The sequence below is a fragment of the Leptinotarsa decemlineata genome, unplaced genomic scaffold (genome assembly GCF_025532065.1).
Source record: "Leptinotarsa decemlineata unplaced genomic scaffold, Ldec_3_MD MMD2_P_RNA_scaffold_12, whole genome shotgun sequence".
Classification (NCBI taxonomy): Eukaryota; Metazoa; Arthropoda; class Insecta; order Coleoptera; family Chrysomelidae; genus Leptinotarsa; species Leptinotarsa decemlineata.
Genome location: NW_027412526.1, coordinates 2,638,777 through 2,666,716, shown reverse-complemented (window position 1 = coordinate 2,666,716; position 27,940 = coordinate 2,638,777). Strand labels below are relative to the sequence as shown.

The 27,940-nt window shown below is 37.2% G+C and overlaps 1 protein-coding gene across 4 annotated transcripts; it reads right to left on the bottom strand.

The window, feature by feature from the left end:
* Positions 1–26,642, bottom strand: LOC111501942 (band 4.1-like protein 4). Of its 4 annotated transcripts, none has more exons than XM_074171716.1 (7): positions 26,336–26,640; positions 12,983–13,119; positions 12,739–12,927; positions 9,476–9,908; positions 8,171–8,426; positions 5,371–6,536; positions 1–3,580 (listed from the first exon to the last, which is right to left on the bottom strand). In XM_074171716.1, exons 5-7 carry the CDS (start codon positions 8,399–8,401, stop codon positions 2,785–2,787), a joined length of 2,193 nt encoding a protein of 730 aa, XP_074027817.1. In that variant the 5' UTR covers positions 8,402–8,426; positions 9,476–9,908; positions 12,739–12,927; positions 12,983–13,119; positions 26,336–26,640; the 3' UTR covers positions 1–2,784. The 4 variants fall into 4 exon arrangements, 3 of the variants coding, with proteins under 3 accessions (XP_074027817.1, XP_074027807.1, XP_023011642.2); XM_074171706.1 differs by having other exon boundaries at positions 9,476–9,901; XM_023155874.2 differs by lacking the exon at positions 9,476–9,908 and having other exon boundaries at positions 26,336–26,642.
* Positions 26,643–27,940: the final 1,298 nt, after the last annotated feature.

Sequence of the window (27,940 nt, the reverse complement as noted above, 5' to 3'; positions counted from 1 at the left end):
TTTAAAATAAATACTTTATTAAAAGTGTATAAAAGAGACTCGAAACACTTTTTTGGCAAAAAGTGCAGAATCTTTCCTTTTTTTCCATCAAAGAAAATAGTCTAAATATTTACAAATACTTGGTTTACAAGGTATAGATAGAAAAATTACAATATTACAAAAATAATTTATATAATGGGTAATATTTTATATAACAGATCTATACAGAGAAAATGTATCATAAGAATAGATGGGCAGTTAGGTAACTCGATCAAAATTATACCTACTATTCAAACATTTCACAAAGAAACGAAAAAAAAAAAGAAAATATACAGGGTGGTACAAAGAATGGTTTCTGCACTGCAATGGCTCCTTTGGCTTTTGTTAAAAATTCAGACTTCCATTGTCTGAAAAAGTGATCTCATATGTGGACTGTATAAAAAATGAGATTGATGTTCAAATTTCGCGGGCTCCGTACTTTCGATTCGCGATTTTTTTTATGTTGGTTCACTCGTCTAGAACATATGTTCACAGTTTTAGCTGTTTAGCATGTTTATTTTGTTGGTGAGAGGCACAAAAGTAGGAAGGACGTTGCGTGTTCGGCGATTTCGGGAATTTTTTGTGAAAAATGGAATTAAGTTTAAAGTCATAATTTGATTAAAAATTTCAAAGTTGAAGTCAGAATTCATTAGAATAAGGAGTTTGAAGTCATAATTTAACAACATTTTGTGTTTAAAGTCGTAATTTTACGTAATTCCAAATTTGAAATCAGAATTTTAACAAAATATAGAGTTTAAATTACAATTCAACAAATTTTCGTGTGTGAAGTAATAATTCAATGAAAATTCCAAGTTTGAAGTCAGAATTTAATGAAATTAGGAGTTTGAAGTCGTAATTTAACAACATTATGTGTTTAAAATCGTAATTTTCCGAAATTCTATTTATGAATTCAGAGTTTAACAAAATTTAGTTTCGAAATTACAATTCAACAAAATTCCGTGTTTAAAGTCATAATTTGATTGAAAATTCCTAATTTGAAGTCAGAATTCATTTAAATTAGGAATTTGAAGTCATAATTTAACAACATTTTGTGTTTGAAGTCGTAATTTTACAAAATTCTATATTTGAAATCAGAATTTAACAAAATCTAGAGTTTAAATTACAACTCAACAAAATTTCGTGTGTAAAGTAATAATTTAATAAAAATTCCAAGTTTGAAGTCAGAATTTAATATAATTAGGAATTTAAAGTCATAATTTAACATCATTTCTGTTTAAAGTCGTAATTTTACAAAATTAGGAATTTGAAGTCACAATTTAACGAAATGTGTCCAAAGTTAGAATTACACAAAATTAGTAGGTAGTTCAAAAGTCTCAAATTACCAAAATTTTGTGTTCAAAGTCAGAATTTAACAAAATTTCTGGTTCAAAGTTACAAATCAACAAAATTCCGTTTTCAAGGTCGTAATTTTAAAAAAATTCCAAATTTGAAGTCAGACTTTAACAAAATTAGGATTTTTAAGTCATAATTCAATGATTAATTTTTAGATATTCAAGTGGCAAAAAAAATTCACTCTCCGTTCAAAGTCGAAATTCCAAAGTCAATGACTAAATACCTATTTAATGAAATTCCAGCTTTTATGACAGAATTTAACAAAATTCCAAGTTCAAAGTTACATTTTAAAAAAATTAAGTGTTCACAAGTCGAAATTTATTGAAAACTTCAAGTTTGAAGTCAGAATTCAACAAAATTAAGAGTTCATAATTCAACAATATTTCGTGTTTGAAATAGGAATTCAACGAAATTCCACGTTCGAAGTCGTGATTTGACAACATTTCTTGTTTAAATTCGAACTTTAGAAAATTCCGGGTTCAACAACGATTTTGATAAAATTTCGGATTTGAAGTCGTAATTTAATGAAATTCCGTATTTCAAGTCGTAATTTAATAAAAATCCTCATTTATTGTCGGAATTTAACAAAATTATTATCATTAATTAAGACTTCAATTTTGAAAAACTAGTTCATTCCAAATTTGAGCCTAGATTTTTGGTAAATTTCGACTCTCAACTCAAAAATTTCATTAAATTAAACTTGGGAATTTGTCAAATTCCGACTATAAACTTGGAATTTTTTTTTAATTCTGACTTCAAACTTGGAATTTTTATTGAATTCTTACTTTAAACTAGGAATTTGGTTTATTCTGACTTCAAATTGACTTCAACTCATCAAATAATGACGTCAAACTTGAATTATAATTTAAATATTTTGTTAAATCCCGTCTATTACAAGTTACCTGTATTTAGATGAAAAAAAACTCCAGACATTTATTTTACGTCTGAATTTTCAACAAAATTAATATTTTTATTATTTATAACCTAACTTTCAGACTCACTCTGTCTTGTGACAATTCTTTACCTGAAGAGGGGCTTCGAATTTAATGGTTTCAATCCTGTTAAAAAACCGTTAACCAGCTGTTTCGCTTCTATGAACGATAACCCTCAAAAAAGTCGAGTAAGGGATTAAAGAGGTCTTACCTTTCAACGTGCGATTCCTAGCATTCAAACTCAGAACTTGGTTCCTTTCATCCAAATTCTTTAAACATCAACCATAGATTAATTTAGAGACCAGTCTGCATACCCCGGAAAAACAGATTTGTCTGCACCAGAATTATTCAAATACAAATGAGCACCATCTTGAGATTCATGAACACAAACGAAGAACGTCAAATCAGCATATTTCTCGGTACAGCCAGCACCAATCAGAAGGTAACACAAAAATCACGAAAGACCCCACAAACTATCTTTCTATCCCAATTTACCTTGTGACTGTCTCCTTGCGTCGCAATCCTGATCCACCCCCAACCCAGAGTCGGAATGCTCGTGGTGCCCTCTAGAGAAATTACCGTAATTATCTTTGGAGGAATTGTAACCGTTCGAATGACTTCCGGAATGATAACTGGAAGGTTTCAGAGGCTCGGGGAGGCCCATGGAGGAATTGTTCGTAGAATCACGGTGTTCGGGGTAAGAAAAGTTCGTCAAAGCTTCGTTGAACAAGCTGTTGTGGTTGTAGGTGGGGTAGGAATCGCTTTGGTGGTGGGAGTACGAAGACAAGCTGTTGGTTCTGCTTTTGTCGTCACTTCTTGTTGAATTGGAGTGCTTCAACTTGACGTGCTTTGAGTAGTTCGTCTGCACCACCGTGTAAGGGATCTCCTTCAGCTGCAAGTCACTCATTCCGGTTGTCTCAACAAGATCAAACTCGAGGTGCTTCTTTAGCTCACTGGGTAGCCAAGTTTTCGCCTCGGCCGGGGACCTAGATCTCGACCGATGCTTCCGGTGTCTGCCTCTGCGACCGGTTGTGTTGTAGTCTCCCGGTTCGTGGTTCCTTCTGCTGCTGACCACATTGGCTTTCTGGACAGCGTTTCCAGAGGAGTCCCTGGAGAGGTTTTTCTGGATTTCCTGCCACTGCGAGGTGGAATCGACTAGTTCATAATAATTGTCGGGTTTCGACCTGGACTTCCGCTCTGTGGATTTGCTTTCGTAATCCGAACCGGAATCTTTCCTCCCACTCTTTGATTTCCTTCTCCGGTGCTTACGTCTGGACCTGGAAACAATGATTATAAAAAAAAACTGGAAGTGCGAAGATTTTCCACAAATTCTTGCAGTGCATTTAGTGAGATTATTAGGAATGTGCACATTGATTAAGACAATTCAAATAAATAAACATTAACAATACAAATATATTAATGTGCATGTCTTCACATAGAATATATTAGTAAGGTATCTCAAGGACTGCTTTTATAGACATTCTGTTTTGGGAGGTGTTCATAAGACAGTCCTTCGAATTCTTGGGAAAACAAAACATATGATAATTGTAGACCACTATTCAAAACTGTAATATCTCAACTATTCCAGCTTTATACATATTCCAAAGTCTTGTTAATATCGAAATACAAAATAACACCATAACAGTAAATTGCAATAACCTTCTTATGCCATGGCATTGCCTAGCAATCTTGCTATATTAGGGTTCTTCTTCTTTGTTATTCTGGCTACAATAACCTTCAAATACCCACCACCAAATCTGGGAAATTTATATATAAGAATAATATAAAAGAGCTGCTGTAGATTGCAATAATCTCTATATGCCAAAGCATCAACTAGCAATCACCAATATTGAGTATTATTGTTTGTATAGTAGGGTTAACCTATTTCAAACAAAGTTCTTCTTTGTTATTCTGGCTGTAACACTCTTCAAACATCTACCACAAAATATGGAAAATTTGTATATAGGAATGATATAAATGAGCTGCTGTAAATTGCAATAACTTCCTTATACACAAAGCACATATGCATATAGCAATCACCAATATTGAGTATTATTGTTTGTATAGTAGGGTTAACCTATTTCAAACAAAGTTCTTTCTTGTTATTCTGGCTGCAAGACTCTTCAAACATCTACCACAAAATATGGAAAATTTGTATATAAGAATGATATAAATGAGCTGTTGTAAATTGCAATAACTTCCTTATACCATAGCATTGCTTAGCAATCAACAATATTGAGTATTATTGTTCGTATAGTAGGGTTAACCTATTTCAAACAAAGTTCTTCTTCTTTGTTATTCTGGCTGTAACACTCTTCAAACATCTATCACAAAATATGGAAAATTTGTATATAAGAATGATATAAATGAGCTGTTGTAAATTGCAATAACTTCCTTATACCATAGCATTGCTTAGCAATCACCAATATTGAGTATTATTGTTTGTATAGTGAGGTTAACCTATTTCAAACAAAGTTCTTCTTCTTTGTTATTCTGGCTGTAAGACTCTGCAAACATCTACCACAAAATATGGAAAATTTGTATATAAGAATGATATAAATGAGCTGTTGTAAATTGCAATAACTTCCTTATACCATAGCATTGCTTAGCAATCACTAATATTGAGTATTATTGTTTGTATAGTGAGGTTAACCTATTTCAAACAAAGTTCTTCTTCTTTGTTATTCTGGCTGTAAGATTCTGCAAACATCTACCAGAAAATATGGAAAATTTGTATATAAGAAAGATATAAATGAGCTGCTGTAAATTGCAATAACCTTCTCATGCCTTAGCATTGCCTAGCAATCACCAATATTGTGTATTATTGTTTGTATATTAGGGTTAACCTATTTTGCATAAAGTTTTTCTTCTTCTTTATTATCCCGCCTATAAGACTCTTCAAAAGTCTACCACCAAATATGGAAAATTTATACATTAGTATAATCAAGAATAATATAAAAGAGCTGCTCTTTGTTTGTATATTTCCAGATGTATTTTTAAGTGTTTCTATTTTCATTTTCAAGTTTCAATATTGTGCTAATGAACTAAATGACAAGATTATCATTACCTGGAAGACCCCTTGCTCAGCTCGCTCTCGTTATCAGAAGTCTTACTCCTGTGTTTCCGTTTCTTGCAATTCCTCGAGTCGTTAGAACTCTGGCTGTCAATCGAGGATGACCTGTACCTCCCTGACCTCACGGAACGGGGACTAGGTGGGGCTGAACTGTTGTACAAACCTTTGGAATGGGGTTGCGACCACGGAGCACTTCTAGTACTGTGCGGAGAGTCATACTTTTTGGCACCGTTATTCGTCGAAGGGTTGAAGGACCCCTCGAAGCTCTCCACGGGCAGGGGCAGAGAAATGTGCTTGATTTCCTGCCTGTGGTGGAACTGGGGCACCTTCAATGGCTCCGAAAGGACGGACTCGCTCGCGAGGTTAGGCCTTCTTGAATATTTCTTAGAGGGCTTCCGAGAAAACGAAGGTGGCTGTCGCAACTTCATCTGAGCGTCCCGCACAGCTTGTTTCTCAGTTCTACCACTGTAACGGAACCGCGAACCGAGCGCGAAAATATCCGGGGACGTAGGAGTCACTTGCACAAGCCTGAAAAACGCGTGGTGTTCCACGCAGCATTTCCACAAATGTTTACAAGCTGATTTTGATGGAGTTTCGAACCCGTACGTGCACTCGTCGTCGTTCTTATCGGTCACTCTGAGCATGAAGTACCGGCCCTTGAAGTAAATCTTGGTGATGCGCGGCCAGTAGTAGTTCCCGACGGTGTTCTTGTTCTGCAGCACGATTATCCCGCTCGGGGTGAGCCCCAAGAAGTACTCCACATGGTCCTCACCCAGCACGGGATGTAAATCCACTCCGTAATTCTCCAACCACTTCACTTTGTCCAGGTAGCTCAGTTCGGCTTGCGAGGGCATCTGCCCCACTAGCGTTTGGTGCAGCTCTGCTATCCGCATCTCCAGTTCGACGCTCTGGTTGGGCAGAAACCGGAATTCCGATACATAACCCGGGTTGTGCCTCCTTGGATCAAAGTCTCCCAGCTCAGACTGCAGGATGAAGGCCCCCAGCTCTGCGGCTAGCTCGAACGGGACCAGGAGGCGCCCCTGGAGGATATCCTGCTTGATCTGGAGGAAGAACTGGTACCTGGTGATCTCTTCGAGGAGCTTGCATGGGTCTGCTGCGTAGAACTTGACGCCAAAGTAGAGCGTGTAGGGATCTGTGCCCTTGAATAGAATAGAATAATTTAGGTGAATAGAAAGGTATATATTTATTTACAAACTTTCCCAATTATACAGAAAAAGAAAGAAAATCTAGTTATATTTAAATACATTATGTATGAAGCCAGGAAATGAGTACAGTAGTAAATAAATAATTGAAATCATATAATTATTAACGCAAAAATCTGTTAAACGAGAGCTTGAATTTTGACAGAGGAATACCAGCGAAAGATGCACCATTTGCCATGGAACAGCAAAATTTCCATGAGACAACAGATCCGAACAGTCAAGTCCAGTGAATGCACCTTGAAAAAAGTGCAGAGATCAAAGTAGTTAACAGTCCATTTCAAGGGTTCTAATCTCTCACAAAAAATATAAACAACATAAAAGCTTAAACTGAATTTTTAGGAACTGTACACAAACAAATAAGTTACTGACCAAAATGTCGAAGCTCTCCTGAACTGAATAAAATGCATTCACACATAACAAATCAAGTAGTTTTGTTTTAAATGATCTAAAGCTCCCAATTGCACCTATCAATTTAACTGTGACTATAGCAAATTATACTCTGAGACATTCACATTCCATGTGAGCTTCTGGTCAATATATATTCCAAGAAATTTACTTGTTCTATGGACCTATGATTCCTTCTTATCGCGGACCTGTAGTTATACTCTGAGACATTCACATTCCATGTGAGCTTCTGGTCAATATATATTCCAAGAAATTTACTTGTTCTATGGACCTATGATTCCCTCTTATCACGAAAATGTAGTCAATACTGTAGTTATACTCTGAGACATTCACATTCCATGTGAGCTTCTGGTTAATATATATTCTAAGAAATTTACTTGTTCTATGGACCTATGATTCCTTCTTATCACGAAACTGTTGTCAATACTGATTTTTTTGTTGAATTAACATCAAGCAGGTTTAATCGATGTTGCCTGATAATCAATCCATTACTGTCAAACCACTGAAAGAATCTGTTCACATGGTAAGGATCTTTGACCACCAGCTGGTCTGTATAAACTGAACAGATAACTCATTTAATTATTGCATGTGCATAAATATATAATGTCATTAATGAAAGCAACAACGAGTGAGAGGCCCAAAATAGAGCCTTGTGGCACACCAGTTGTCACCTTTGGAGGATTATTTCAGCATTTTTCTTTATAGAAACACTGCTAGGTCTATGTCTGTCTTGCTCTCTTCATGCTTGCATACATCAAAAACAATTTGAAGCAATTCATTACTCAATTATCAATTTAGTATACAATATCATTAATGAAAACATCAAAGAGTGAAGGACCCAAACTAGAGCCTTGTGGAACACCAATTGCTACCTTCAATGAGTTATTTCAACGTTGTTTCTTAGAGAAAAAGTGCTAGGCATTCGACTTGGACTGTGTATCTCTAGTTTCTTCTTGTAGTTGAACAGAAGACGAATTTGTTTCCACAATGTTGTGTCACCAGCAAGAGATTCACCTCAGTGCTTGGCATCAACAATGGAAAATCATTGATGTAGACAAAAAATAGTAGCGGACCCAGAACCGACCCCTGAGGAACCCCGTTCAATACTGATACTACTTCAGAAAAATATTTGTTTGAGTATGTGGCACAAGTTTTTGGATATATACCTTGATTTGCTTGTTGAGTTTCTTCGTCGGGTCCAACCAATGGGTCTGGCCATTCTGGTCCAAGTAGCGCAGCCCGAAGTAGGCCGTTTCAAGCAAGTTGAGGTGTCGAAAGACCACGTCTAGAAGGGACTGGCCATTGCTATTGTTCTGCAGCTCGTGAACCAGTTCTGTTTCATCCAAGAATACGATTTTGCAGTGTACTGAATACACTTTGGAACAAAAACAATCCATTGTCTCACGTTTCTTTTAACCCATCCTGAAAAACACACAAAAAGGGAACATAGAGTACAGTAATTGTATTTATTAATAATAATAATAATAAATGTTTCTATTGACAGTTATACGAGATATTAACCTACCCTAACCTAACAAATGGCAGAATTCAACATCTGCACATGATAAATCAAGGCAAAAATTGATCTTCCATACTAACATATTATGTTAATCAATATCTACAGCAAGCTATATAATCATTATGGGAATGAAAGTTGAGACAAAAAGAAGAAAAAAGCAACAAATTCAAAGCGGTACAATGAAATAAAAAAATATATATCTAAACAAAGAATTATTCAACACACAAAGCTATGAGGTACTGGCTGAGCTAATATACTCATCTATATCATGAAAATATTGTTCAGCAAGGTTTTCAGCAAATAGTTTGCAGGCAGCATATCGCCATTAACCAGTTTTAAATCGTATGTCAAGTCGTAAGATGTTTAAACTACTGAGTTTTTAGTGACAACAGAAGAAAAACATAAATACTTATGACTTGAAACTTACGACTTAAGACTAGTACATAAATCCACAGTTAATCTATGTTTCATTCCAGACATCAGCTGATTTTGCATTGCCGTTATGATTGTCTCAATTCCAGATACTCATAAATGAGTTCAATAATTGCTATATGAGTATACAAAGTGAGCAGAGCTATAATAATAGAGCTAAGTAAAACTCTTAGAGTTGATAGTTGTCAAGATTCGAATTGTCTCCTTATGACATCTGAAGACGGTTATTGAATTGATTGAGTTGCCGTAAAGTTAAATACTACAGAATAGTTCAAATATTCTGTGGAAATTCCATGTAGAAAAATCCCCACATATTGGCAATGTCCTCACACATTGGCAACCCTGCCAAACTTTTAACCCCTAGAAACGTAACTTTTTTCCCTGCTTAAGAATTTGCGTTTGGAATAAATGAAACTTTGATTGTTGCTGTCATTCAGTTCAAGATTAGTCAGTATGATCCACTTATCAACTGTGTTTCTTGCAAAGTTATTGAATCAAGTAACAAAGCTATTATCCTTACCTTGCAGCCAAGTTCACAGACCAATGTCCAATTACGACCAACCTTGTATATTAGACTTAGAGGAAGGGCAATCACCTCTTAGAAGTTCACTAGTTGTTCACTGCACACTGCATACTGACGAGCTATTTTGATCAGGAATAAGCCAATGATGGCTTGCATTGTCTTAAGTTCCCTTTCCACCTTGGCTTCGTCTTAATCCACGCCATATTCACGCAGAGTCGTACAGGTGATGTTTGCCACGAAAAACGACTACAGGAGAGGTGGAATAGATGTTTGTGCGAGCCGATTTATATGAATCGAAACGAAACAATAAACACTGGACACAAAAACCGTAATTTTCTTTTTGCTTTGCGGTCTTGCCTAATAATCGGTGTTAGACGATATATTTCTTTCAGTCTCCCATCCAGGGTTGCCAGATGAAGTTTTCTGAATTCTCAAAATGATATGATGAAAATCCTTATAGTCAGTGGCAGAAATAAGTAGGGTGAGGGGAACTAAAACCCCCCCAAAAGCCTTATACGGGCACGAACGATCCCTTTGGGGAAATAGGCGAAACCTCATTGTAATCAGCCTACCTCTGGTAAAGCGTGGCTCTGCCAGAGGTGACCAACTCTTTCCTTGCTACTCGTGGGAACACACATGAATGAAACAACAAGAAAACAGAAACAATAAAAAAAACAATCCCAAGGCTGGATTCTGTCCAGCCTCGGGATTGTGGTGAGCACTTCTGTGCTCACCACTTGCTGTACTCAACAGCAAAGGCTTTGCTGTGCTCAACAGCAAAGGCACTTCCTGCGGCGGGTGCCAAAAGCTCCGCCTTGAATAGAGGCAAGGAACCGGCTGCCCCTGCAGGAAAGCTCCCTCACTTGTGCACCTCCACGGAGGAAACCCCAAGACGGTTGAAGAAGCCGTGCAACGACAGTAATGTCGCTGCACCTTTCAAAACTTTCGCGGAGGCCACAATAAGACACCGCATGGACATTTGGGAAAACTTGAACATCCATAAATTCAACAGTCATAAATCACTTATCGAGGAACAAGTACAAATCAAAACACAACAAGATCTCACATTCAATAAATTAAACAAAACCATACACATTCCTAGAGAAGATCTAACACGAAGAAGAGCACCTGATGCAGAACAAATACAGGCAAATTTACGTAAAGTACCTGAAATACCTGAGTTAAGACGCTCTGACCGTATAAAGAGACAGACAACAGGATGACCAGTTCAGTTTGAGCAGTGCCGGAAGATGACAGTACTACCAACTGTCGAAAGCGCTCGCAGATAATTAATAGAAGGTATAGAGCTTCAATATATATATATATATATATATATATATATATATATATATATATATATATATATATATATATACCTACATTGAATCAATCCGCAATTGTTTGAGATTTTGTTAACCGGTGCAATATGCGTTGCGCCAAACGACACCATTCGAAACTAATTTGTATATGCTGCCCAAGTAGGTAGTGTTTAGAATCATTTTCCGTCACATAAAGGAATGAGCGTGATGAATCAGTTGGTGGGACCAATTGCGGTAATTTGACTTTTCTACCAGCACGACATAATCCAGTAGATTCACTGCTGTATTTTAAAGCTTGTCGTCCACTTGTCCGGCACAGAACAGCAGGGCCCGTCCCGTCAAAATACGGATAGGATTGGAACAATGAGAATGAATGGACAACCGCCCATTAGCCCGGCACGGCACAGCCAAGAGTGTCCGCCGCCGGAAAGGATTCCAGCTCTCCGATGCTGTCCGGCAAATAACGGTACGTGCTGTGACGGACTGGCCAAGTGAGAGCGTCGCCGGCCAGCGCTTGCCAGCATCAACTTGTCCAAACATGCCTGGGAAGTTTCTGTCTCTCTGTACCGTCTCTAAGTAACGCCCGACGCTACGACACAGTGTCAGACGATACCTATGAAAATGAACGAGGAAAAATTGAGTTGCTTTTGTTAAGGTAGCCTCTGGAATATCCATGAGTTATGAAAATTTGCCTGGAGTCATTCGGAAATACTGGAAAAATGTCTTCTCGTCTTCTTTTAGATCGTTGAAAAGATGATGAAACTCTCCTAGATTTCCCTCCTTTTGATTAACGGGATGGACCCACAACATTCTTTTTTTCATTTGATAATGCGACCACTATAATGACGACTTCTTCGTCAGAACTGCTAGTGTTAGACATGTTTCTGTCACCGCTCGATGTCAACTGAAATCCCCTCGAAATCGAGCAAACAACACCTCCAGTATGCTGGTTGTAGCTGGACAAGTGGGCGATGCTACCACCCGTCGCCATCAGGCGACGGCCAGCTCCGTGCTGTGCTGTGCCGGACAAGTAGGCGACAAGCTTAACGCCTAACAATATTGAGAAATGATTATTATTTCCCCAATCGTTACAGATTTGTCGGCACAAGAATCAATTTTCGGATCGTATGGCATCATTTTTAGTCACTCTAGAACGCAATTCTGAGGCTGCGGGCACGAAAATAGCGACGGACAAGCGTTGGCAAGGCGACGGCAGCGATGCATAAAACGACATCGACAGTATAGGTGACGCGCACGAAACGAGCGGCCATGAACTGAGGCACATTGACACATGAGATCCAAGATCGTCCAATGCATCCCGAAAAAGTCAGTGTTTGGTGTGGATTTTAGGCTGGCGGCGTCATCGCACCATATTTATTCGAGAACGACGTTGGCCAGGCCATCGCTGTCAACGGTGATTACTATAGGTCGATGATTACCAACTTTTTTGGCCTGAATTGGATGATCTGGATACCAACAACACAATAAAACAGTAAATGACTGACCAAACTCTTGGATTAGAGTGGCTACATGACAAGCATGCTTATTTTGCACAAATTATATCAAGTCATAGAGACAAATGCATATTATTTCCTTTGAAAACCTTTCAAAACCAAAATTAGCCCAACGTTATTTCATTTTTTCATAGAAGAAAGACCACAGTACTTTCAGGTCATAGTCGAGGATTCATGCAGATTAATTTTTTGATAAAAATCTTCAATTTTTCAATAAACTTTCCTTATTTGATGTAATTTTTCATTTGCAAAAATTTATTAGGTAAATCCAAAGAGTTTATGTAACGTACGTCATAAAATGCTAATACCTAGTTCAATTTAAAACTTAGAATGAATGGATTTATAAAATTCACCCATTTTAATACCTTGAAACTTGAACTGGCTGGTAATTGAGTTCAGAGACATACCCATTCTTTCAGTAACTTACCTTGGCGAGTTCAATTTTTCTAAAGGTTCCTCCACTCTCATTTAGGCTATATCTAATCAAATTTCTGGATTGTAAAGAAAGTTTTTGTCATCTGGCAACGCCGCTTGGAACATTACGGGACAAACTACCTGTTGCCGAATACGAGGTGCGGCGAAAAAGATTTATAGCACTTGGCAGACGCGTTACGACCTATAAATATAACCTGTACACAATGTGACAGTTGTTTGAGTTAGATAACAATTACACCCACTTGTAGCAGGGTCCTTTTAACGTTTCTTCTCTCCTTTAAAAATCAGTGGCGGGCCGTGGACCCCAGTAGAATAGGTGAGTGTTTCGAAATGAGCATGAAAAAACCCCTTCAAGCTTCAAATGTCACAGAACCTGCAAAAAATCACTAATGATGAGGAAGTAGACCTAGATATATTTTTATACCTAGACAGTAAAAAAGTCAATGCTCATTTTAAATGATGAGCTAATTTCACTTCGGGTATTCTTTCAATTTATACTGCACGTTTGTTATATGATTACACAATTTCAGGGAAGTGGAGCGGAAAATTGACTCTTTTACTGCTTATAGCAATAATAGCGTTTAGATAAAGACATACGAGTAATTTGAAAATACCAAATTCACACATAGCTAGGACCTTTTACTTCTAACGTGTAGATTTTGAGATTTGGTCATGATGAAACTTTTTGGAAGTTGAAAACTCACGTTCAGTGAACATATTATCGTGTGGAAATTCATCTTCAAGTTTATATAGCATTTCGGAAAATACATTTATTGCTGACAACCATTGGTTCTGAAAAAGTTTGAGGTTTATTTTGACGTGACTCTCAACCATTGTTTTGCGGAGTACAGAAAGTGATAACAATTTGCATTTGCAGGGAAAACACCATATAAACTATATACACAGGTCGTTTATTTCAGTTAATCCCGCTATTGCTATCTCGAAAACGGTGAGACCTACAAAGTTTGATGATTTGGACAACTGTTTCTCATTTTGGAGAACTAGAATGGACGACTCTTTTCAGATGAAGAATATCTGTGGTTGTCTTTGAATTATTCGTCAAAATCTAGAATGATCAAATTTCGTGTTTCGGCTCTTCCGCCTTCATTTCGAAAGGCAGGGAAAATGTCAATACTGTTTCATATTTGTTATTAAATACGGACCTCTAGTTTTTTCGATCTATTTTTGTAGCCAATGTACTAAAATATTCAGCTATGTAACGGGTGTTTTTTAAGAGGTATAGGATTTGATTTTCAAAACAATAAAAATTTAAAAACATTTATGAAACCTTTATTAGAATCGATAGAACGATCAATATAATTTAATGTTTGAAGATGATTTCATGCAGATGTTGTTCGCGGCTCCGCTTTAGATGGCCCATGCGCAAGGTCCAATTTTGGCACACTCTCTCTAACATATCGACCGGTATTTCACGTATAAATGCTTCAATATTGGCTTCCAGAGCGTCAGTCGTTGCTGGTTTATCCCTGTAGACATGAACCTCAACATGACCCCACAAGAGATAATCCAAAGCCGTTAAATCACACGATCTAGGCGGCCAATTTACGGGCCCCAAACGTGGGATAAACTGTTCACAGAAGGCGGCTCTTAATTGGGCCATTGTTTCGCATGCCATGTGGTAGGTGGCACCGTCTTGTTGAAACCACATGTCAATCATCACACGGTAGCGCTCGCCATTCAGAGTAACGTTTCCGGCCATTGTCGTCTTTGATGTCGTCACGACGATGCCACCGACCTATAATCCACACCAAACAGTGAGTTTTTTCAGGAGGCATCGGTAACTCTTGCAATGCTATTGTGTATCCATTCAACCAGAAATGAGCCTCTCGCTGAACATAATTTTTCGATAGAACTGTGGATCTTACTCCAACTTTGCCAGCGCCCATTCACCAAATGCTAGACGTTGTGGGAGGTCGTGTGGCTTCAATTCTTGCACCAGCTGTATCTTATAAGGTTTTTCACCCAAATCCTTCCGCAAAATTTTCCACGTAGTGGAGTAACAGCGGCCCAATTGCTGCGAACGGCGGCGCATCGACATTTTACGGTCGTCACGAACACTGGTGGATACAGCCGCAATATTTTCTTCGGTCCTCACTCTACGTATGCGTGTTGGTGGTTTAATGTCCAATTATGTAAACTGGGTTCAAAATTCAGTCACAAGCTTCCGAATAGCTCCCTCAGTAGGCTGACGAAACTGCCCATAAATTGGAAGAAGTGCACGATGCACTTCCCTCGCCGAGCAAGAATTTTGATAATAAAATTCAATAATTTGCAAGCTTTGTTCATTCTTAAGTCGATTCATGGTGGTTGGTTAAATTATAGACCAAACTGAACAAGTTTGACAATGACACAAGACACGATTCACGCGTGATCTGTCAAAAACAGTGTTGCCAAAAAGATACCACAAAAAATCACTCATTATTGCGATACATGTGTTTTCCCTCGTTTTTCCTTTCATCACTGTATGGTAATATAATTTCCGGTCGGAGCTACCTAAAAATATAAGTTTCAGTATTTTTTGGGTCTACACCTGAAATCTGTACACAAACTCCACATATCTGAAGAACTATACCAAGTAACAAACAAAAAAAGATTAATGTCAAAATATTCTTAACCATCTACGACGCTCGCGATATCTCATTAAATGTTCAAATTGAGGTCCACCGTTCTTCAAACACATATTCGCTCTTGCAATTGTATTTTATGGCAATTATTCAGCGTTTGTGAAGTTATAGCCATGCAGGTCCTCGTTATTGTTTCTTTCAATTCGTCAATATTGTCAGAAGTTGATCTGAATACTTTGTCTATAATGCAGCCCCACTATGAACAGTTCAGAAGGGGCAGGTCAGGTGAACGTGGTGGCCATTTATTAGGACCACAGTTTCCTATCTATCGTACTGACATAAATTACAAAAAAAAAGGTTACAACAATCAGGGGTTGCAAAACAAATTTACAAAAGGACCATACTTGGAGAAAACTCAACAAGACCGTTTTGTTTATTTATTGATGTCTGAAGAGTTGGGAATTGTTCGTTTTAAAAATGGACAATTTAAGTGCAAACAAAAACATCAAAGTTTCAGTATCAGAGAAAGAGCTATTCTGTTAGATGATTTTGAATTCCCTGGTAAACCGCTATCAAACAATGGAATTATCTATTAACAATAACAATAAAATGATTTCACATAGGCTCAATAAATACATAGAGATGATATAAACATCATTCAATTTGCTGGGAAACAGACCAAGTATCGGAAACAAAAAACAACAGCTACAATAAAATATGGTTATTTCTCCCTGTCTCAGCAGGTCACCTTGTCATACGATTGTTAAAAATTCCGAATTTTTCGTCTATCCTTTCGTTAAAACCATAAATGGCATCATCAACCTAAGAATATATCTGTACGTGACCGGATTTGACGTAGCCTCCAATAGGTGTGTATCATTATTATAACTATTCTCTTTATAATTGGCTTGGCTTGGTAAAAATCAAACCATGAAGTGAACACAATAGTCTTAATCTCTATATTTGGTTCACGTAGAAGTGACCAGAGTTGACAAGAAGTACTTGTTAACATGGGCGTACTCGTAAAAATTCCTAGGGGGTGAAATAGTGAAATGAAAATTTACTTCAGTGAACCAATCGCGATTCTGCCGTTAGAAATTGAGCATGGAAAGTAGGATTTTGAATTATTCACGACACTTAGACGTTCTCACTACTTTAAAATAACAAAATTAAAATTAATCAAATATGAATTCAGATAGGGATTTATCCAACTTGATTAAATGTAAATTTCTTTCTGAATTGAATGACAAGTTTTGCATTCACGGCTTCGTAGATGTTAACAGTTTTACTTGCTGTAACAACATTACACAGGCCAAACCTTTTATTTTTTATTTTTTCCGTATCGTTAGATTCGGTCAGCTACATTTCAGAGATGTTCTCTAGTTGAAATATATTTTGCCAATTTCATATAAACAGTTATATGTACAAAAATTAATTGGCGCTCCGGGGCGACTTCATTGATTCCAGTGACGCACTTGCTTTTTCAGCTGCAGGAAAATCTGGAAAAACCTGCAACACCACATCATCTGAAGATTTTGATCTGCCAATGTCCTCTCTCTTATAAAACAAAATGTAGGGTGTCCCCAGAGGCTCCAATAAATTCAATACATCTCCAGAACAATTCGTGACGCGACTATCGTCAAGCTTAAACCAGTCCGTTTCGTCTTCGACCAAGGCGTAGATTGCTAGATTGGAGTGTTCATCTATTTCGAACCTTCGAAAGAGATTGGTGCTTCCATCAGAGGTTGAGTCTTGTTCAATTCCTGTCTCGACCAGATATTTTTCTCGAGATAATTTACCTGGTTGAAGCTGGAATGATTCTGCAACCGTGTTAGAAATCACAGGTTAAAAGGTAAGAGCTCGTTAGTCCTCGCACAAGTTTCTCAACTTCTGAGAGTTATCGTTCGTAGGGGGGAGACGGCTGATTAACGGAAAAACAGATTTTAAAATAGATTTTAATACATTTGATCATCACCTGTTGAAAATTCCATTTTCAGATGATTTAACAATAAGCTTTGCAAGGACTGGTTATTAGTCATATTAGGAAACGCTAGATGAACTTCCAGAAATTCACATATGTTTTTTATCATCGCATATCATTGAAACGCTGTCTTCTCTCGCTGTCTTCATTGCTGAAAAACAAATGGATGTTTACAACGACAGAAACACTTGGGATGTTTCGAGTAGATACTCATTGTTAACACTTTTATGGATCAAGACAAGGGCCCAAGTGGTTGACCTTTCTTGACTAAATTTATGACCCCGAGCAATGTGAGAGATACTTTTTCAAGAGTTACTGGGAACACATTTTCTTAGCCGATGCATATATTCTGTTCAGGCATTTTGGCCAGGAACTAATCCTAATTCTGATTCCCCTCGTCACGAGGTTACACTGTTAATTTCTGTTTGTTCATTTGTTGGTGTAATTGATAAATTTCATTATTTGTAAACGCTGTGCCCGTCTGATTAATAATTCACCTATCACCAGTCCAGACACAAGTATTTTTGATTCTTGATACAAGGAATCACTTGGATACGTTGGTTTCTTCTACAGTATCATCTTCAGAAATCGTTTCTGAATCACTTCAGAGGACCGAATGTGTTTTTAATACTTCTCCACATCCTTATATATCGTATCTGTCTGTCTGTTATATCGTACGTAATGAGACTCCCAGCAAAAGCGAAGTAAACGATTTCTTTCTGTTTCAGTGCTAGTGTTCAATATATGACAAATGGTAACTTTTTTAACACACAGTCTATGTGTATATCCCACTATTACAATGCCAAGATATTTCATATGCGATACGGAGAATATTTGAAACTCATGTTGTATTCTGAGCTGCGACAAATTTTGTCGCGATGTTGCGACAATGTTGATTTGTGATAATGATTTCTTGAAATTAATGGATAATAATTCATAGTCAAACCAGTCCTCGATGGTGAACAAGTCTGTTTCTACTGTATCTTTAAGGTCTTTCCAATTACTTCCGGCGTAGTTTATGATACTACTGCGAAAATAGGCCAACAATATATAATGAGAAGAGAATCGGTCCAAGAGTTGTTCCCTGTGGTACGCTATACTTTATTATTCGGTATTCGCGCATTGTGTCCCTAAAATTGACACACAGTTTCCGATCATTCAAATTTGTTTTAAATAGCTCCGATATTCTCCTCTTGATTCCTTTTTTTTCTAGAATATTGAGTAGTATTGTGTGACTAACCATGTCAAAGGTCTTTCGTTAATTTCCGATGACAGTTCTAGAATGACATCCTGGGTTGGTTATCTCCCTTGAAGCCAAATTGTAAATTCGATGAAAGTTTATACTTTTGTATATGATTTATTGGTCTAATTTTGAGTTCATCAATACAGTTTACTGTATGATTTTCTCTATGAAGGGTTTTACAAAAACCATAACACGTGTTTCGCTATACAACAGCTTTCCCAAGCGGGTTTTGTAAAAACCTCTATAGTAAAAATCATACTATGAACTGAATTACTGTGTAATAAAATAAAATATGTCTTCAAACGCTAACAAACTGAAACAATATAAGGCGATTCGCCAAATTTATTACTATCAAATGCGTGAACTCAAAAAATTCGCCATGAATGCTTCAACAAGTGAGCAAGCAAAACTACAGTTTCAAATGGCATATTCGGCCTTTGATGAGGTGAAAAAACAGTTTTATATTCACCATTCGAGTACAATAAGCTTGGCTTGCATTATGGAAAACGAAGATACCGATGCCGAAGAAAACCTTCGCAAAGAATTTGAAAACGACGCTTCAGAAGTGTATGCTTCGTACCATACTGTATTCCAAACTGACCAAAAACCTGTTCTTTCCACACCACAACCGAGTAAGCCTTCTGCTAAGCTGAATCCACTCAAAATACCCAAATTTTCAGGAGATCTTAAACAATTCCGCCATTTTTATGAAATTTTTTCTTTAGTCGTTGACGGAGACGACGACCGCTCTGACGTCGAAAAATACTCGCATCTGATGGACGCCTTGGAGGGTCCTGCAAAGGCTGTTGTCCAAAGCAATTCCGCATCCGCACTGAACTATAAGGCTGCTCTTGACGCTCTAATCGAACGTTACGATCGACCACGCTTAATCGCATTCGCCCATTTACAGTCGCTAGATAACGCACCTATCGTTACTAATTCTAATAACTCGAAAGCTTTACGTTCTCTTGTAGATATTTTCACTGAAAATATTTCTGCTTTGGAAAAAATGGAATTACCTATAAAACAGAGTGATTTTTTACTATTCTATATGCTTTCCAAGCATTTAAATGATGATCTGTTAACTAAATTTGAAATTCAATACGGTAATCCAAACAAAGGAACCTTTCCACAATACGATGATTTGAAATCATTCATTGTAAATCACTGTCACGCATTAGAGACTGTAGAATTTTCTTCTTCTTTAAAATCACAAAAAACGTCTAATAGTCAATTACATTGCAAGCCTGAAAACAAAACCAAAGGTTCTAATTCATTTCAGTTGAAACCGCGTCAGGCAAATACGTTTTTTGTAAATGCAAAGAAAAGCACCACTTATTCATGTACATTCTGTAAATCAACTGATCACTTCATTTATAAATGTCCTCAGTTCCAAAATAAATCACCACAAGAACGTCTAAGCCTTGCCCACGCTAACAAATGGTGTTTAAACTGCCTCTCAGATCGTCATACCTCTGAGATGTGCCGTTCGCAATCTAACTGTCGATCCTGCTTTTCAAGACATCACACAATGATATGCATAAATACGTCACGTAATAATCAACCCACTAGTGTTACTAGTCCGCAAAATCCCAACAATTCCATTTACAATTCGCAGTTCAATTCTGCAACGAATAATTCCCAATATTATCCGCAAAACTTGCACGCCACTGACAGTCTTTTCGCCACTAGTGCTCCATTAATCGGAGCAACGCCTCAATCCGCTCATGTCCCGCAAATAGACAGTCTTCCTCCGCAAACGAGTCCCCTCAATACGCAATTCAACAGTGGCTCCTTACCCCGAGCACACCCCACTTCAGATGTTAATTTTTCATCACCGCAAGCGCAAGCAAAAAAAAATATTTCTTTACAAATGCAAAACCCGCAGCCGCCTACAAATTTCTGTGGAATCGCTTCATCTCGTTCTGGTGTATTGCTTTCAACCGCTCTTCTTGAAATTCAGGATTCATTTGGTAATTTTCACAAAGTTCGAGCACTTATTGACAGTGGTTCCGAGACAAATTACATATCAGAAAAGTGTTTTAAAAAACTACATTTAGCGCGATTCGAATCGTCCTTGAAAATTCAAGGTTTGAATCAAATGGAGGAATATACTACAAAAGGTGGAGTTTCTTGCTCTATCAAACCGATTGGTACCTCCAACCCAATATTGAATATTGATGCTTACATTTTACCAAAAATATGCACAGATATGCCACCTCGCACTCTGAAACATACGCACCTTGACCATATAAAAAATCTGTTTCTTGCTGATCCTAAATTTTATGAACCCGGTCCAATAGATTTATTATTAGGTGCCGAAATTTTTGCTCTTATTTTACTTAACAATCATATTTCGGGCGAAAGGAATGAACCGATCGCAATAAATACAATTTTCGGTTACGTATTAATCGGAAAATATACGGAGTTGAACTCTTCATTTACTACCGCTACAACTTTATTTTGTTCTACGGCACAAACAGATTTGTTCAACTTGAATAAGACTCTTTCGCACTTCTGGGAAATTGAGGAGATTCCTAGAGAAAAAATGATGTCTCCAGAAAATGAACTCTGCGAGAAAATATTTCGAGAAACACACTCACGTGACGCTACTGGTAGATATATTCTAGAGCTTCCATTCAAAAATATTAATGAACCGCTTTTTGACATCACAGAATGTCGCGCTCTTGCTACAAAACGTTTTTTGTCCCTTGAAAATAGGTTGTACGCAAATAAGGAATTACATCGCGAATATTCAAAAATAATTGTTGATTATTTAAAAGAAGGTTTTCTCAAACCTGTCCCTGACAACCTACTTCTCCAAAATGGTTTTATAATACCACATCACGCGGTAGTGAAACCAGGAAAGGTCCGCATAGTACTAGACGGCAGTTTCAAAATTAGAGGCAACCAACCGTCGTTAAATGATACGCTTTTGATTGGTCAAAAGCTTCAAAAGGATATTGGTCAAATTCTATTAAATTTTCGTCTTGGTAATATAACATTCACTTGTGATATTCACTCTATGTTCACTATGCTTAAAGTAGCTGAAAAGCATCAAACTTTTCAGAGAATTTTATGGAGAAATTCCAAATGCGAACCTATCCGCGAGTACATGTTTGAGAGAGTGATTTTTGGGTTGTCTTGCTCTCCATTTCTTGCGAATCGAACCATCCTTCAGTTAGCACAAGATGAACGCGACAACTACCCCTTGGGAGCTCGAATTTTAGAACATTCGACTTACGTTGATGATTGTTGTTCGAGTTTCAATTCATTTCAGGAAGCAAAGATAGCTCGCGATCAACTGATTGCAATACTGAAAAAGGGCGGCTTTGAACTAGGAAAATGGTCGAGTAATACTAAGAAATTACTTTTAGATATTCCAGAATCGCAACTTCAAACAAGTTTAGTTAACTTCGACACAGAATCGCATATCTTAAAAATCTTGGGTCTTCAGTGGTTTCCACAAGATGACATATTTTGTTTCACAGTCGATACCACAGAATGCAAATGCACCAAACGGAATATTTTAAGTCAAATTGCACGTCTGTATGATCCGTTAGGATTTCTTAGTCCTGTCACTTTATTCGCGAAATCCTTTATGCAAATTTTACATACATTAGGTCTTCAATGGGATGATGAACCACCACTCGAAATTCGCGAAAGGTGGTCACAGTTAAAAGATGAGCTTTTACTACTCGAGAAGGTTCGAATTCCTCGCTTGATTGGAATCAAACAGAACTCGGAAGTGCAATTGCATGCATTCGGAGATGCCTCAATGAAGGCGTATGCCACGGTAATTTATTTTCGAATAACTGAAAATGAAAAATGTGATATATATTTTGTTATTGCTAAGTCTCGCCTTAGTCCTTTGAAAAATTTGTCAATTCCAAAACTTGAATTAACTGCTTGTGTTCTTCTAAGTGAATTAGTTTCCTACGTTTTGAAAACTTTTCACAATAAAATAGTGTTTTCTAGATTGTATGCGTGGACTGACTCTTCAATTGCTCTGCATTGGATTAAAGGACCTGCATATAAATGGAAAACATTTGTCGGAAATCGTGTTGCGCGCATTCAAGAATTATTATCACCAGAATCATGGCATCATATTGACTCGCAAAATAATCCTAGTGACAGTGCTTCAAGGGGACAATTACCTTCAGAGTTCTTAGAAAATAATTTATGGTTGAAAGGTCCGCCATGGCTTGCATTACCCTGTAACCAATGGCCAAAATCTAGATTCAAATTTGATAGTGCACCCCCTGAAGTGTTTTCTGAAGAAAGAAATACCTTTCTTGTAACTTCCGAACCAGAATTCGACCCTTTCGAAAAAATACTGACCCGCTTCTCTTCATTTTCGAAAGTACAAAGAATTATTGCTTACTATTTACGTTTTCTTTTCAACTCTAAAAAATCAAATCGCGATTTTCGCAGAACGTGTGTACTTACAAGTTGTGAATTACAACAATCTACTTTATTTTTAGTAAGATATACTCAACAAAAATATTTTTCGGATCTGATAAATAATATGAAAAATAAAAGATCGATTCCAAAGGCCTATAAAAAATTAGGAGTATTTATTGATTCCCATAATATTATACGAGTCGGAGGTCGTCTCGAACACTCAGACCTAAACTATGATCAAAAACACCCCGTACTTTTACCAAAAGGTTGTCGGCTTACCACTTTGATCATAGAATACTTTCATAAAGTCTATTTACACCCCGGTGCGCAGACCTTACAATTTTTATTAATTCAACATTTTTGGATCTTGTCGCCAAAACGCGCTATATACAGCATCATTTCAAAATGCCTAAAATGCTGGCGTTTGAACCCAAAACCATATCAGCCTCCAATGGGTTCTCTACCCCGCTTACGCATTTCTCAACTTCGCAGTTTTTCAGTTGTTGCAATCGATCACTGTGGTCCTTTCACAACGAAAGCAATGAAGATTCGCTCTTCAAAAACGTTCAAATCGTACGTGGTCGTGTTTTGTTGTTTTGCTACTAAAGCATTACACTTAGAACTTTCGGGAGATTTGTCTAGTGAGACGTTTTTGTGTGCCTTCCGGCGTTTGATTTCACGAAGAGGTCCTGTAATAAAATGTTATTCTGACAACGGTACAGCTTTCGTTGGTGGTAACAAAATAATTCAAAACATGTTGAGAAATGCAGCAAATTCTCTCGCAATAGAATGGCATTTTCAACCTCCTTCTGCTCCACATTTTTCGGGATTGGTAGAAGCTGGAGTCAAGTCAGTAAAAACGCATTTGAAGCGAGTAATTGGTGAACAGATTTTAAATTACGAAGAATTTTACACAGTACTCGTTCAGATTGAGGGTTTGCTAAACAGCCGCCCTCTAACACCCATCAGTTCAGATGCCAATGATTTTTCCGTGTTAACACCGGGTCACTTTTTAACCCTGGAACCTATCTCTGCGTTACCTGATCCAGATTTGTCTCACTTGAAGTTGAATCAGCTAAGCCGATGGCAACTTTTACAACGACTCCATCAGGATTTTTGGTCACGATGGCATACAGAGTATTTACATACCTTGCAACAAAAGGCGAAATGGTTTGCTCCCACCTCGCCTCCTCCCAAACTTGGTACTTTAGTAATAATAAAGCAAGATAATGTTTCTCCTTCGAAATGGAATCTTGCCAGAATTACAGCTCTGCACCCAGGTGCAGATGATATTTGTCGCGTTGCTACGATCCGCACTGCAGATGGTAGTGAATTCAAAAGACCTCTGGTAAAGTTATGCCCTCTACCAGAAGTTGAAATTTCGCATTAAAAAAGGGTCAAATACCCCTTTTTGGGTGGCCGGAATGTTTACGGTTCACCTTATCATATTATTTTTTGAGTTTAGTATTATTTTTGTTTCATTACCTTCCTAAATGCAAAGGTTGAGTGAGGAAATTTTCACTTTTATTTTTTGGGTATTATTTTTTTTTCCCTGTAACCACACGGGATTCTTTCACCGCGCAAATGCAGTTGGGGAAAACTCAGACATGCGCGGGGAGAAGCAGCGGGAATACGGCCATTTTTCGCACCGCAAATTGGTACTCCGCTTTAAAAGTATTTTTCCCGCATTTTGTGATTAGCTATATGATTGCTATATGTGTAAAATCGAAACTCTAGAGTGTTGTGCAGCAGAAGAATACACATTCGAAGCCTTGTGGACATCCTATCCGTCGACAGAACAACAGGTGAGTGGACCCAACTGTTCGTCGTCATTCTGCATTGATTGGGAGTGATCTCCCTGGTCCTTTAATTCTTATTATTCTTATAATTGAATGAACCAGCACCATAAAGATTTCACATATATTTTCGGCCAGTTCTATTTAATGGGGAATGTTCCTCAATTTGGGTTATTACAGCAAATGCAAATTTGAACAAAATAAAGTTGAGTTTAATTCATGAGTTTTTCAAATTCACTTCGAAAAGTATTCAAATTGATGTTTCAAATGTTAGGTTTTGATTTTTAAAGGGATTTGTTTCTAATTCACATATTGGCAACAGCGCCTATATTAAGTTGAAATAATTTATACGTACCTAAATATTCAACTTTAAAAAAGGAAAATTATCTTTATAAATCAACAATTGAAGCAAAATATAAATTATAGATCAATATAACCTCCACAAGAGGAAGATAGGTTAGGTGTACAAAATGTCATATGTCACAGAATGTCTCGGAACTCGGAACATAAGTAAACAGAACAGCACGCCTCTGAAATATGTCAACTTTGTTTGTCTCATACAGGTAACAGATTCATTGTCCTTTATTAGCTATAACCGATGTTGCCAAATGGTGAAATAGAAACGAATCCCTTTAAATGTAAGTTTAAACTGCGTTTTTTAGACATCTTTCATGAAAACCACTTGATTTTCGTCAGGAGGAACATTCCCCATTAATTTGGGGTTTTCGAACATTTTGCTGAAACATGCGATCACCGAAATTGGCCTCTGTTTTGTCACAATTTTTGTAGATTGGAATTGCTACCGAGGTTTTCAGGTCTGAAAAGTAAATAATCTGATATCCGCTGGGAAAAGTGGTTTTTTGAAACAATTTTGGTGTCTAGTTCAAGAGGTGATATAATATTCTTTATTGTGAAACATATAGATCATACAAATTGTTTATGCCAAATGTCTCCGTTTCTTCGTACAATTTCTTTGTTAAATATCGTTTGTGTTTATTATATATTATTTTCAATAATGTATTCTGTACAGATTATAGCTTATTGATTGAGTTTTCAAATGTAACGACCAAAGATGAATGGAAAAACGCAATGAGCTCATGACAACGCAGCAAATATCATCCCTTTCTAACAGGCTTTACTTTCACAACAGCCCTCGTAGAACCAATGCTACTGATTGTTGATTTTTCAACATAAAAATTATAAACCCCGCTCGACTAACAAAACGTTTATCATCAATATCTCCTTCTATATTTCGTTTTCTCCCTTTGTGTTTTGTGATAGTCACCCGAGTATAACTAATGAGCCTCATTTATATTTTCCTTAGTGTTAACAAACTCAACTTTTCAGAATGAATAATATAAAACTAATTTACGGCCAAAATAAAACGACATCGAATAAGAACACTCATTTATCAGTATCTACTTATTTGCTCCAACTGAACTAATGATATGATAAAGATCCAGTTCTGTTTTTTGTTCTGTTTTCTTTTGCAACGGAAATGACAATTTATGTAAGTCCTCTCTTGCCGCAATTAGCGGTGTGAGCAGATCTCAAGATACCTCAATTAAAATGATACATACCTTCGCTTCAACTTGTACACTGAATTAATTTTATTTCCTTGTAGAGCAGATTTCGGCGGGCCACTAAAAAATTAATGCTCATTCGGAGAAATCACTTTCGAGCCCACGCGGAAGCCCGAACTTCCTTTTGATCGTGGGAATATGTTGAAATATATACATGGTGTCCTTGAAATAGTTTTTTATGAAGGGTTTCTTTGGAAACTTTTCACTCAAAGTACAACAGCTCACAAGCGACATACCAATTTATTTGAAAGTGATGTTTTTTGTGCTGAAGAACGCCCGGTCTGGAGACAGCAGCTAAGACTGCATCTGGAGACAGTAGCTGGAGACAGAAGCTGGAGATGGTAGCTGAATCGGAAGCTGGAGACAGCAGCTGAGTCCTACATTCTATGTGATCATTTCGATTCGATCCCAGCTTTATTTTTCTTCTCTATAAAGGTTTTCCTGCGTGGATTTTTCTCCTTGGCCCATTTTCTGATCTGTTCCTCCACCAATGATTTTGATATCAATGTATATTCGTACGGTTCAACTTATGCCGAAATTTCAAATTTGACGAATTACTTTTGAAGCAGGGTGTTTTTCAGAGGTTACTGGAACTATTTTTGACATACGCTAATGACATGAGACGAAAGTGTTTCGCTATACGATAGCTTTTTCAGACATTTCTGATGGAATTGGCCGATATTTGATGAAAATCCATAACGTTTTATAATATATATTTCCTAATTCCTTAACAATGGTTTTGTAATATAATAATTAACTTTTCGGGCTGTTTCGGTAGCGCTTTGATTCAATTTCAATTCGTAGGGATTTTTTTTAAGAAATCGGGTATTAATAAGCTGAAATGAGTCAAAAAATCGAAATTTGGAAAAAATGGTCAGCATCAATGTATAGAGTATAAAACCCTCTATCGATCAGTGTTCACCAAGACACAGTACAATAAATATTAATTGCGATATGGAGCAATAAAAACACATGACAGTAAAACGGACGAAACTTTCGAAACAACCTCATACAACATTGAAAGTTATAGTTATTGACACCGATATTCAGTAAGTAGGCAGGTATAGTTTATTTTTACTGTTGTCAGTTCTCAAATCTAAGCAAAACCTATTGGTTTAAGAACACTGGCTGTTGTTTAACCAACTATTATTTTATTTGTTGATTGTCTCTCTGAATAGGTCACTTTGAGTTGTCCACCTGATCCAAGAAGCCTGATTACTCATTCCTAAAGCGTCGCGAACGTCCCAAGTTATGAATAAATCTATAGGAAGAGAAACAAATAACAACTTTTCGGAATTTTTCAGGCGAACGATCGGTTTCGTATTCAGTCTGGTGAATCGACACTCACTAGTAAACTATCCACAGCGAACCCAGAGAATTCTTTCTGTCTGCACGGAATACATAATTACATATTACATTTCAGAATGAATAATAATTTACGGCCGCTTGTCTCGGAGTTTTTTTCTTCCGACTTTTTCGTGATGTGTTTTTAGCCTAGAGCCAAACGCGATACTCTCGATTTGGTAGTCGATTTGGTTCTCTGAATCGGGCGATTTCACGTAGTAGGCCGATTATTAGGACTGAGATGATTGAATCCGGGTG